General features: G+C 37.3%; 1 protein-coding gene and 1 non-coding gene across 4 annotated transcripts in view; both read left to right on the top strand.

Moving 5' to 3' along the window:
* The first annotated feature begins 2,677 nt into the window (after positions 1-2,677).
* trnay-gua (transfer RNA tyrosine (anticodon GUA)) lies at positions 2,678-2,763 on the top strand. Its single transcript is given in 2 exon segments — positions 2,678-2,714; positions 2,728-2,763. It is a non-coding gene; the product is annotated as a tRNA-Tyr (tRNA).
* Positions 2,764-9,090: 6,327 nt separating this feature from the next.
* pde7a (phosphodiesterase 7A) overlaps positions 9,091-13,183 on the top strand; it is a 44,968-nt gene continuing 40,875 nt past the window's right edge. For all 3 annotated transcript variants that reach the window (XM_088322485.1, XM_088322484.1, XM_088322483.1), the window contains exon 1: positions 9,091-10,044. In XM_088322485.1, the coding sequence (XP_088178611.1) occupies positions 9,907-10,044 (138 nt within the window). In that variant the 5' untranslated portion in view covers positions 9,091-9,906. The remainder of the gene's footprint in view (positions 10,045-13,183) is intronic.

Genomic DNA, 13,183 nt, shown 5'->3' with positions numbered 1-13,183 from the left:
TCAAAAAATCCACCGTCACCAACGGGTTCCGAAAAGCTGGGTGTTATGCCGAGAAATCCATCCCTGCCGAGAATTGCATCCCCTGTCGCTGGAGCGCGCACACGTCACTCCCGCTACTACAACCACTTTTACCTCGTTTTATCTCACTTTTCGGTAATATAATTGCAAACATGTATCCAAGACCACTTCGTCCTGCATTTGTTGGGAACGTAGTACAACTTAAACCATTCTGTCTTGTATTTGTTGTGAATGTAATCGAACGGTAACGCACACCGTATATAAACCACTTTTGAGCAGGTAACGTGTTTATTTTGCCTTTTTCGACTCTAATCGCTCGTATTTAAACTATTATGCACTCTACCATAAAGCTTATTATGCTGAAACAAACTATCAAATCATCAACAGATATAAAAGTGAGATAAAACGAGGTACATAAAAGTGGTTGTAGTAGCGGGAGTGACGTGTGCGCGCTCCCGCGACAGGGGATGCGATTCTCGGCAGGGAGGCATTTCTCGGCATAACACCGGCTGCGGGAGCGTGGGACGACGTCTATACGACAAAGTTTCTTTCCGACACTGAGGAAGACGACTTTGATGGCTTCAGTTCTAAGGAGGAAGATGAGGACGGTTTACCATGATTTTTTAAAGTACCGTATGTTTTTTTTTAACAGACCCGTTTACTGTGTTGCGAGCGTGTTGCTAGCGTGTTGCTACCATTAACTGCCCTGTCAGGCACCGTTTGGGATGAAAGTTATATTATTATTATTAAAGCTTTGAAACCTCTCTCGGTGTACCGTCTTTCTTTGTAAATATGTGTAACCATGTATAATATGTATTTGCAACTGTATATTTATGTAATGTATCTATTTTGGAAACTTATTCTGATATGTTTTAGACGGGCGAATTAAAAAGAAGGGGCGTAACAAACGTGGGCTGAAGGGAAGTGGGGACCAGTAAAGGTGAGTGTTTGTGGACACGGCGGACAATAGTGGATATATATTTTTCCCACCCTTACCTTTGGAAATATGCACTTTTTTCTTTGGATAACTTTCAACGGGACCCGGACTCTGCCGGTCTGCATCAAACCTTAAGTACCGGTATCATTTTCCGTTAATTTTGCCGGCTGTGATACTTGGACTGTGTACTTTAATGAAGGACATTCAGTTTCAATCGCGGGACTTAAAGTCGGATCTGGGTTAATTTGTGTTTGTATTACATATGTTTAATGTGGGCGCATGCGGCTTATATACAGGTGCGGCTTGTGTAAGTACAAAATCGGTTTTCTTCTTGAAATGTGGTGGGTGCGGCTTATAATCAGGTGCGCTCTATAGTCCGGAATTTACGGTAAGTCAAAAAGATAGGCAGACCTAATGCGATTAGCATAAGCTTTTTGTTTATTATCAAGTGTTAACCCTAAAAAGCATTGTGAGTATTGGTTTGTCCAAAATCTGTAGATTCCATTTTCTAATCCAAATTTTTGGGTGTAATTTTTTTAAATACAGTGATACCTCTTTATACGAGCGCCTCTGAACAGTAGAATTTCTCTACACAAGTTGTATTTGCGACAAAAATCTTGCTCGATATACGGATATGGAAAATCCAGTTCACGAGCAGTCCCAGGGGCTACCTCTGGAGACTGCTCACTGTTCGTGACTGCTCACGACTCCTTACAGCCAGTATCCGCTCGTCTAGTTTGGGCATGCAAACTCCTACATGCACAAACAACAAGAAAAAAGTGCTGTGAAAAAGGTTTTGTGTGAATGGTAATTTTAATTTACAGTGACTTAAATTCTCTTGATCTCATACCCGTCAACCATTAACAATTGCTCTCCCGTTTAATGGTTGCAAATCCCCTTAACAAGCGATAATAAACCTTACAAACACAACGAGCACCAATTTACTCACAGCCAGACAGAATATGCAGAATACTGCAACACTATTAGCAATCTACGATGACGTTCTCGTAACAGTGACTGAGACGATCTGGATTGGAGCCGAATGGCGAGGGACGAGATTGTTTTATTTTTTAATTCCCGTAAAATATTGTTATACAGCATACACGATTTGAAATGATTAAAAAACGTATGAAATACGGTGAAACGTATACGTTGACAGCTATGATTACCACAGTTATTACAGCTATGTCAAAAAGGTAAGATGACCTAAAGCGATTAGCATTAGCTCATTTCATTGTTTAACCATAAATAACATTAGGAATATTGGTTTAGCTCAATTAAAAACTGCTATAATTATCTTGAACTGCCATTATATAATTCCACACCCTTAGGTTCCGTTTTTAGCCTTAGCCTCAACAAATGTGAGACATGATGCTAACTTGTGGAGTAAGCTAACACTGCTTTCAATAATATTGGCTCCTTCTAGGTGAGCCTCATGTTATGTAAAAAAAAAGAAACTTCTTGCCCAACGACTAAACAATAAAAGTTTTAATTCCTTTTTTTTTCCCCAAAAATGTGTTTTTATATCACTAGGAGGCGCTAAATCTTTAAGTTTACGGTTTTTAAACCCACGTCTTGCCCTTGACGAAATTACCCAAGGCTTATACATTAATTGATACATTAAAAAATGAAAGAAGTACACAATATCACACATTTAGAACCACAGTTGCGCAGTCTGTGTGTCAGACCTACATATACGCCAACGTACCGTTCATCGATATCCCTTCGATAGCTCAGTTGGTAGAGCGGAGGACTGTAGCGGTTACACTGACATCCTTAGGTCGCTGGTTCAAATCCGGCTCGAAGGATTTTTTGCTGTTACTTCATTCTTTATATTAAACAACACATTGTCATTTGTCGTATACGAGTAGTGAATCTGAGCTAACGTTTTCTTTTGGTGAAATGGAAAACTATTTAACTATTTATATTTTAAACATTTGCAAAATGTTCGTTTTTACACTTAAACCGCATATAACCGTTGCATATTTACCTTACTATTTTATTTAAAATGCATGCATGTTAATTCATTGTAGATATTTAGAAAAATATTTAAACGCATAGTACTGTGGTGAACATCGGGCCTGGATGACAAAGCACAGAAATAGTCGTGTACTGCATTCTAGCGGTAGGATAGAGATGACACTATTTTAAATGCTTAAATGTTTTAATGACATGGAACGTGTAACATGTCATTCTTTTTGCATCATTTTTATTTCTTGATAATTGATTTAATAAATGTATGTAATACTTGTTTGTAATCATCCACATAAATGTTCTTTGTCTATCTGCAAAACTACCAATTGTTGTTATGTATTTCTATCTTTCTATCTATCTATCTATATATATATCCCTTTCTCTTTCTCTCTATCTATCTATCTATCTATCTATCTATCTATCTATCTATCTATCTCTCTATCTCTCTATCTCTCTATCTCTCTATCTCTCTATCTATCTATCTATCTATCTATCTATCTATCTATCTATCTATCTATCTATCTATCTATGTACTGTATACATGTGTATATGCATGTACTGTGTATGTATATATATACAGTACATACATATACATATACTCATACATAAATACATACATATGTATTTATATCTATATCTAGCTTTGTAGTAATTTGCCCTCTAAAAATACCAATTTTTATTACTTATTTCAGGACTCGAGTATCAATTTTTTGCTGTTGATATTTCGTATTAATATCTTATAAAATATTTTATTGGCCATACACGCGTAAAGCCAGTTCCATAGATATATACATCGGTTCTGTTGGGTTTTAATTATCGAATTAAATTTATTTTGAATTATCAAATGAAATTACGAGTCAACCACAAGGTGACGCTACAGTACAGTACAGATGAGATGAAAATGAAATGATCTGCATTTCTATAGCGCTTTTCAAGTCAAGACTTCCCAAAGCGCTTTAGAGTGTGCTAAATTGCAAGTTTTTTTTATCCGATTACATTTAGTAATTTACAATTTAAATATACTGTTTTTTTTAGTTGTGCAAATATTTTATAGCCCCCCAAATGCAAATGTGTTATCATCTAATGATTTTGTAAATCATTATTCGTTTAATTTTAAGTAAATTAATGATTTATATATTACAATACAGTATTGTTTTTCATGATAACAAGGAGCCACTTAAAATACTTAAGGGTCTGAAAATAGCTCACTGGTGCGGGGGTCATTGTGATTTTCTAGGACATTTTATCGCTAACTAGCATGATTGACTAGATGTGCCCATTTTAATACCACATTTCATAATCATGATCTGTTAATAACATTGTAACAACGTATTAATATCATTTTAATAAAACGAGTTGTTTGATTTTAGGAAGGCATATCAAACTGATAGCGCTTTTAAAAGTTTAGTGACTCCTGATTTAACTATTAATACATGGTAAACATCACCTCTATTCATAAAAACAGCGTTTTGACACGTTTTTATCGGAAGATTGAAGTTTTATTATCATGTCACTCCCAAAATAAACCAATAAATGTCCCATGTGTCTGCAGTTAATCAATTACTCCAACGGACGGAACGCCGGGACCTCACGGAATTCATTCCCTGGGGGACTATCAGCTGCTCGCCCTGGGGGCCAAAAGCTCCGCCAGCTTGCTTTCAATTCGTATTTACACGGGTTGATACGAAAAGAAGTAAAAAAATAGTAAAAAAAGAAGAAGCAAAAACAAAAAAAGAAGATCAGGATGGATGGGGAATATTTCAAGGGACAGTGTGTGTAATTTAGAGCCTCCTAGTGGTAAAGAGACACATCAATTATTTCAAAGAGAGTGAAATACATGAAGTAACATATAAATGTACATTTTTTACAATACGTGTAAGTTAAGAATTTTTTATTCATTTGAAATAAGATGAGGATCAACGACTGGGAGCTGACATATTTGGCGGCTATCTTGCTGCTAAGGGTACCCCTAAAAATAAACACCTGTCTTTTTCTTTCTTTCTTTCTTTCTTGTTGCTTTTGTTCTTAAAAGTTGGTCTGTTTTTTTCCTTTTCCCTTTTTCTTTTTCCTTTTTTTCCTGACCGTTTTACGTTTTTCGTCTTTCTTTTCTTCTGTTTTTCTTCATTTTTTGTTCTTTGTTTTTTTTTTCTCTTCCCCGCCCCGGTCTTTCATCTTTTGGTCTTTAATTTTCTATTTAATTCAGGGGTGTCAAATAGGCGGCCCGCGGGCTGGATCAGGCCCGCTAATTCGTTGAATCCATCCCGCAAGACAATGCTCAGAGAAGAGCAAGAGAAAAACGAGCTGCAGATTGAAATATGTCCACTTGATGTTGCCAAAGCCAGGTGCCTCTCACAAAGACGCTGTACTTGTATTTCTTTCTCTCTCCCTCGCTTTCTCTCTGTCTCTTTCCCTCTCTCTTTTTCTATATTTTTCTCTTCTCTTTTTCTCTCCTTCTCTTTTCTCTCCTCTCTTTCTCACCATTTTTTCTCTTTTTATCTCTTTTGTTTTTCACATTCGCTCTCTCTTTCTCTCTCTCTCTCTCTCTCTCTCTCTTTTTTTTTCCTCCTCTCTCTTTATTTGTCTCACCATCTCTCTTTTTCTCTCCCTATTTTTTTCTTCTTTATTTCTCTCTCTTTTTCCTTCCCTCTATTCTTCTAGTCCGGCCCCCGAGAGAATGTTTGTTCTAACGTGTGGCCCCCGGGTTAAAATAAGTTTGACACCCCTGATTTACTTCTTTCTTCTTTCTGTTTTTATTTTGTCTCCCCTTTCCGTTCCTCTCTTTTTCTTCTCTCCAGCTTTTCTTTTCGGTTTTTCTTGTGTTTTTCCCTTTTCTATTTTTTGCTTGTTTCCTTTTTTTTGTTTTAGCTCTTGTATTTTATTTTTTCTCTTTTGTTCTACAAAAGGTGGGTCAAAGTAATAAGGGGGAAATATGGTCCATTTTGGTCACTTTGAGTCACCGTAGTTTGGATTCTCCCTTGCACTTTTTAGCATTCATTATTTTGTTTCACTACACAATACGTTGACATCTAGTGGTCAAACATTACACACTGTCCCTTTAATGTTTTGAGGCAGTGGTCGGCAACCACCGGGCCTTATTTTTTGCTTATACCGTATATACGACTATGGATAACAAAGGAAAAGGCATTCGATTTTATTTCATCCTCGCATGATTTTTACTCACATTTCTGTAGTATTTCCATGATAGAATTTTTGTAGTGTTTCTATAGTAAAATGTTTTTAGTATGCCTTTAGTAATTTGGTAGCATTACTGTAGTTGAAGTATTTCTGTAGTAGTATTATTGTATTTTAGTTGTATTTTTTTACTTTTTCCATAGTATTATTTTTGTAGTATTTCCATAGTAGTATTTTTGTAGTACTGTAGTGTGTATTTCTGTATTATTGTGTTTCTATTTGTTTGGTATTTTTGGTGTAATATTTCTGTAGTGGTATTTTTGTATTTTAGTATTACTGTGGGGTATTTTTGTAGTATTTGTATATATATATTGTTTTCCATGCATATACTGAAAAACAGGCATTATTTTATCTCTGTTGTCGTCTGGATGTGTGATGCCTTTGTGTGATGTCGGGGTTGGGGAGGGGGTGAGCAGGCACAGTAGTAAAGGGTGAGGCCTGGAAATTGAAGCGGGTGGGGGGATTATTATGTCTCCACTCTGAACAAAGCCCGACTGTTGCCATGACACATCCATTGTGCCACAGTGCACGGAACTCTCTCAATTAAATATTCAGATGTAATCAAAGTCTTAGGAAACGGTATGCCTTGTGTCATCTTCCTTTCATGTTTTGTTCAGTTAGAGCTACTTAGTGTGATAATATATCCTGTGTTTTCTTTCTTATTTGCTTTGTTGAGTTAGGCAAGTCAAGTCATAGCAATTTGTGTTACTTCAAATCTGGTGTTGTCTTTCATGTTTTATTAAGTTGGTATTCCAGTAAATCCTGTGGTGTCTCACTTCAATGTTTTGTTCAGTTTGCTATTGATAGAATCCGTGTTTTGTGTTTCATGGTTAGTCGTTGCACTCTCATTTTTTCTGCCCACGTGTTCGGATTGCTTCTTCTATCATCATTCTTTCATATTTTGTTTTGTTAGGGCTGGTTGGTCTCAAAACATTATGCAGTCGTTTTATCCATGCATAGGTACCTGTTTTACCCAGTGTCCTCTTGATTATGTTTTTTGTTCAGTTAGATGTATTTCATGTGCCTGTTTATATATTTTATTCTCGTCATCATGGCTCTCCTGTCCTGTTTTCTCTTTTCCTCTTTTCATGTTTTGTTCTGTTAGACCTCGATGGTTTTGGAACATAAATGACTTGTCCTATCCGCTTGTAAGAACCTGTATGTTTCGTGCGTCCTTTTAATTCAGTGTTAGGTTCGGTTATTAACATTTGGTGTTCCAGGTTATTCCACGTTTTCTTCTTTTCATGTTTTGTTCTGTTAGAGATTATTGCTGTGGGAACATTTTGCAGTTGTTCTATCTACATGTAAATACTTGCATGTTCTCCGCATATTTCTAGTTTTTTTTTGATAAGTCATAACTAGTTGGTGTTTCAGCTTGTTTCGTGTTCTCTTCTTTTCATGTTCTGTTCTGTTGGAGGTAGATTGTGTTTGAGCATAATATAGTTGTTCACGTCTAAGTTTGTTACCTGTATGTTCCCTGCATCCTCTGCTTTCTTATTTTGTCCAGTTAGAACTAGTTAGTATTCAAAAATGTGTTTTGATCTGGTAAGTACCTTAACATCACGTGCGTCCTTTTAATTTAATGTTTAGTTCAGTTAGAACTAATTAATATTCATACATATCCTGCATTGTCTCCCCATCTTATTTTGTTCGGGTAGAGTTAGTTAGCATTTCTACATATCTTGTCTTCTTCCTTTCATATTTTGCTCTGTTAAGTCTGGTTGGTGTTGGAACATATGTAGGTGTTCTCTCCAAGTGAGAATTTGTTCCCAGTGTCGTCATTCTAGGTAGAACTAGTTTGTGGTTTAACTTAACCTACAACTTCTAACTTTCATGTTTTGTTCATTTAGAACTAGTTGGCGTTTCAATATTATGTAGCAAAGATGTGTAATCAAGCCTGTTTTAGAGTAAATTCAATATCTTTGAATTCAGAGGATCCTATTAAACTTCATTGTTCCATTTCCTTACATTATTCGATCGCTAAATGAACAATTAAAATTGTCTCCGTTAAAGGGACAGTGTGTACTGTTCAGTGCCTCCTCCAGGTTAAAATCTTTTCCGATTTTTTCCTCTCTCGTTTTTCTTTTTTATCTTTCTTTTTAATATTTTTCCCTTCTTTGTGTTTTCATATTTTCGTTGTTTCAGTTTTCCTTTTTCTTTTAATTTTTCATTTTTTTCTCCTATTTTTTCTTTTTTTTACATTTTTTTCTTCTTTTTCTTTTCATCTTTTTCCTTATTCGTTTTTTGTTTTCCTTTTCCCTTCCTTTTTCTTTTTCTCTTTACATTTTTCTTCTTATACTTTCCCCTTTCTTTTACCCCCTTTTTTCTTTTCAAAAGAATGGGCAAAAAATGAGAAGAAAAATAACAGTACAAGCAATTTGGTCACTTTGAGGCTCCAAAGTTTTTATTTTGGTGAATGTTCTCCTCCCTTGTGCACTTCTTTTAAGTTGCACGACACAATACAATGTCATCTCGTGCTCAAATATTACACACTGTCTCTTTAATGCTAAGTGTTTATTTTGAAGGTGAGGGAGGTCTGTGTTTATTTAGCTGCACCTAAACACACACAGCAAAATCAATAGTATATTTGGATTAACACACAGTCAAGAAAAGGAACATTTTGCTGAGTGTGCGCTTTACATTCGAAAATATCTTGAGTCACTCGGAGTTCCTGAGTAGTATGAGTCATGAGGAAGGTAATCACAGGCAATGATGTGCGTGCGCGCGCCCAAGTGCGTGCGCGCGCGTGCTCGCGGAGCCCCGCTCCAGGGCATGCCCGCTTGTGTGGAGGGATACCCTTGAGAAAATCACCAGTCGGGAATCGCTCTTGTGGAAGACAGCCAATAGGAAGGCGGTGTTTATCTTTGGCCAATGGAAGTAGAGTTTACAGTCAGAGCGGTGTTTTGATTGGTTGAATGTACACGGAAGGCGTTTCCGTCCTCCCCCCTCCCCTCTCGTTTTTTTTTTTGGTTGTGGCTCCCCCACAACAGCACCATTTCTAGCAGGTGGTGTCGCTCTTTTAAGAAACAACAGCCCGGGTGACGATTTATTTCACATTTCTTATATTTTTCTTTTTTTTTTATGCACGATGTATTTGGAGGAGTCACCGGGAGCGCGACGGAAAAGATAGGGACAAAAAACGTCGGGGTCCCCCCTACCCCGCCACCCCACTACATTTTCTCTTCGTGGTCGGCGGCCACTTTAGTGCTAACAAACGAGGGGGAAAAAAGGAAACCGGATGGGGAGAAAACAAGAAGATAGATGACTGAAAAAAAGATAGAAGACAGAAAAAGACCCTCTCCCTTTCTTAAAAAGAAACCGCTGTTGTCGACCCCCCCCTCCAACCTCACTCCTTTGGTTTCGATACGTCGACGTGAAGCGTCGAAGCTCCATTTTTCTACCTAGCTCCTTAATATAAAAATGATATTTTTTCATGTTGTGAACCTCAATACTACCTAAATACGTTCGTTTGGGTTTTTAAGAAGAAGAGGCTGAAAAAGTGGGGTTGGGGTCGGGGAGGGGTTTGAAAAAAAAAAATGAGGAAGCACCTTCCTAAAGACCCAGAAAATGACCCCAAAATCTTGACGTCTATCCTATCTGGATTCGATCCGAATCAGGAGGAAAGGATCCCCTTGAGGTTCCGTTCAGAATTCATCGGAACCACCATGGCACCAATCGATCTGGATCGGTGGAAGTTGTCCCCACAATGAACACCTTCAACTGTGAACTCGGATATTGACATTGTTTTATTTTTTCTAAGTATTTTCTTTGTTAACGACTGTTCAATGGAAGTATGCTATCAACTACCGGTGTTGCCTCTGGACAGGCCGGTTCCCAAGCACGTCCTGAGCCGCAGGGGAGCCATCAGTTTCAGCTCCAGTTCCTCGCTCTTCGGGGCTCCGGATCCAAGACAGCTTTCTCAGGTAAATCGCACTCATTGTGCACAAAAATGGCTTTTTATTTAAGCCTTCAAAAATTCTGCATCTAGACATGCTATTCGCACAGCTGCTGCAGGTAAATACGTTCTTTGTGTAGCCCTGTACTTCTTTTTGTTCATTGTGTAGTCCTACTCCTTTGTTTTGAAGGGTTAACCCACTGTAAGAGGGCATAAACCCCCCGCAAAGTCAAATTGTGTTGGATAAATAAGGATTTTTAAAGTTGTTTTACCCACCCCAAAAGGTTACCCGTGTTTCTTACACTTTAAAGTGACAGTGTGTAATAATTGATCTCTAATTATTCATTGAGAAAAAAATCCCCAGTGTTTATTATATAGCAACTCCAAGTTGTGTAAAAACTGTACATTCAGTTAAATAAAACACCAATGATACAAATAATAATCAACAACACATGTTCACGGATGTTCACCAGGGTCTTAGGGGCACTATTTCCTGTGGTGCATCTTGGGTAAGTAGAGCCTAGGGGCGCCCTCGTCTGTCCAGCAGTTTTTTTTGGGGGTAGGGATTTGCTCCCCCAAATGAAACAGATAGTACTGGTTTCCATGGTTGCCAGTAGCAGGATAGGTTACCTGATCTGACTCAGATAAAGCACCTTCATCACCTGGTCGCTGTTGTTTTTTGTTGTAAAGGGTCATCCGGCTCTTCAGAGATGAGCCGGACCTACGCATTGACAGGCAATTGACCTATTAAAGGCTCCTTGTGTTGTATATTTTTGTATTTTAAATTCTATATCTATATTTAAACAATACATGTATTAAAATTAATAAATAACTATTTTCAATGGACTCAATGAACCCAAAATACATCACTGATGATGCGTCCCAGTTGCATCCAGGAGATGTTTCTTTCAAGGTCAAGTCAAGACATGGATAAATTAATTAGAAAATGATTACATAAAAAACATAAATATTTTTTTTATAAGAAGTTCAATACAATTTAATATAAGTCCCTTAGATACATGAATAATTCAATAAAATTGCACTTTTGAAATAAATAAGTGTCAAAATAAATAGATAGGGAAGAATACAAACTGCAGGGACTCCAAAGGACCAAAATGCTCCATATCTCTTCTCATTTTTAGCATGGCCTTTTGCAAGCTTTTTAACGTAAGATGGCAGGAAAACATGTTATCTTCCTCTAGGTTAGTCTGGTGCTTTGAAAAATAAATTCCAATTGCTTGATTTAAGTATTTTAAAATGCATATTCATATGAAGCTTATATGTTGCTTATTTAAATCAATATTGTTTTTGTTCCTAAATGAATTTATTTTACCACTAAGTGGCGCTAAATAATACACACTGTCCCTTAAGTATACTTTTAGGTTTATTTATGATGTATCTTTTGACGACTCGTCAGAAGTGCAAAGGACAAACTAGGGACAAAACAATAGGTTTATATTAATCAACTTTAGACGACCTTTGAAGAATTTGACGTGTTTGGCTGCCATTTCCCTTTAATGGGGGCCCAAATGACCATTTTGCTAAAATAGTGTGTCCTGGGGCTGCTTTTAGCACTTACCTGCTTCTTCCATAGCTAGGATTATGATGGTTGCCAAGTCCCATTGCACTTTTATTCCACTGTCTTCTTCTCGAACCACTCACGTGAGCCACTTGGCTGCAGGCTATGGCTCGCTGCTATTGTTATTGTTTCCTGCTCTGGTCAGATAAAGTTTGTTTCGTACAGCTAGTCATATTCAACCTATTTTACCTACGGTTTCCTTCTTTGGCCACTCATATTAGCCACTTGGCTGCAGGTTATGGCTTGATACCAGCCACTGTTGTTAGATGCTATGTCTGAATAAAGCTTGCTACGTCCTTCAGTGTTCAATATACACCTTGTTTTGAGTTATTTCATTGGCTGTATTTACAAGGTTTACAAAACACTACCCAGATTTTTTTTTGCATATATGTGACTGCATTTCACTTCTTCTCGGAAGTCGGAACTACTCAATTTGTTTTTTTTCCTTTAGAATCTGACTTGTGTAGCCCAACATTTGTTCCATTGACCGCCCCACCACAAAAGCTCAACTGTATGATATTTTAAAAGAAAACGTTTTTTGATTATTCAATTGTTGACACTATTTCCTGACCGCGTTTACAAAATAGTTTCATAGGAATCTTGCATGTGGTTGCTTGGAGTTCATTCCTAAAACAAACAGCTGTGAGGCTCTCACGTTTGCTTTATCTTTTTCTTTGTGGATTTCTGACCACATTCCAAATTTTTGAACATGCTGGTTGGAGATGAAGGCCTCGTGTTTCTGTTATTGCTACATCTGTCAATGCAGAAAACATCGACCCAGCCGCACTGTTATTTATGTCAACATCCCTTTGACACATTACAAGAAACAACATAAGTCTCGTTTGAACTTCCTTCATTGTCACTCAGGAAAAGGTGCAACCGTTGGCCTGCATGTTTGAGTAAGGCAAACAGTAGGTTTGTTTATATGCAGGCAATAATCCGATGGCAAACAGAATATTGCCAGTATTTTGATTGTATAAAGCCATGCAAATGCACACAATAATTCGAGAAAAGTCTGAGTCGGGCTGCAAGTATTCCAATTGCATTAATCCTTTCTTTTTACTATCGTAGGCATTCGAGTAATTGGATTGTGTGTGTGTGTGTGTGTGCAATTATTCCGTATGAAATATTTTTTGCCACAAAGCACCATTGGACCGGTAGTGCAAAGATAAATAGTACATGCAAAGTTCGGCCTACTCTGTAAAAACCCTTATGTGTATAAGTTGATTTTTCCTGGACATTTATGCTTTTTTTCTGCCCCCAAGGTTAAAATGCCACAGGTGTATCCATCCATGAATAATGTAATTCAATGCTTCTGTCAGGAAACATAAAGCAGTTTTCTGATTGGTTTAAATATATAAATCGCTCGCAATGTGGCGTTGCAGTGTTTTGAAGTACAGATTTATCCATGTAACCTAATAATAGTCTACTGCTTATTCTTCTGTTTGGAGCTCTGGCATTAGGACTTGTTCAAGTATAAAACCAAAAAGCCAGATTTACTGTTCACTATCAGTCACGCACTTTTTAGGTTGATCAAAGGAACTCTTGTTTCGACATTCTTTCTAGCTTTTTCATTTCTTGGAAGTAG

This window comes from Urocampus carinirostris, chromosome 18 (genome assembly GCF_059441175.1).
Source record: "Urocampus carinirostris isolate Australia breed hairy pipefish chromosome 18, RoL_Ucar_1.0, whole genome shotgun sequence".
Classification (NCBI taxonomy): domain Eukaryota; kingdom Metazoa; phylum Chordata; class Actinopteri; order Syngnathiformes; family Syngnathidae; genus Urocampus; species Urocampus carinirostris.
This window is presented reverse-complemented; position numbering and strand designations above follow the sequence as displayed.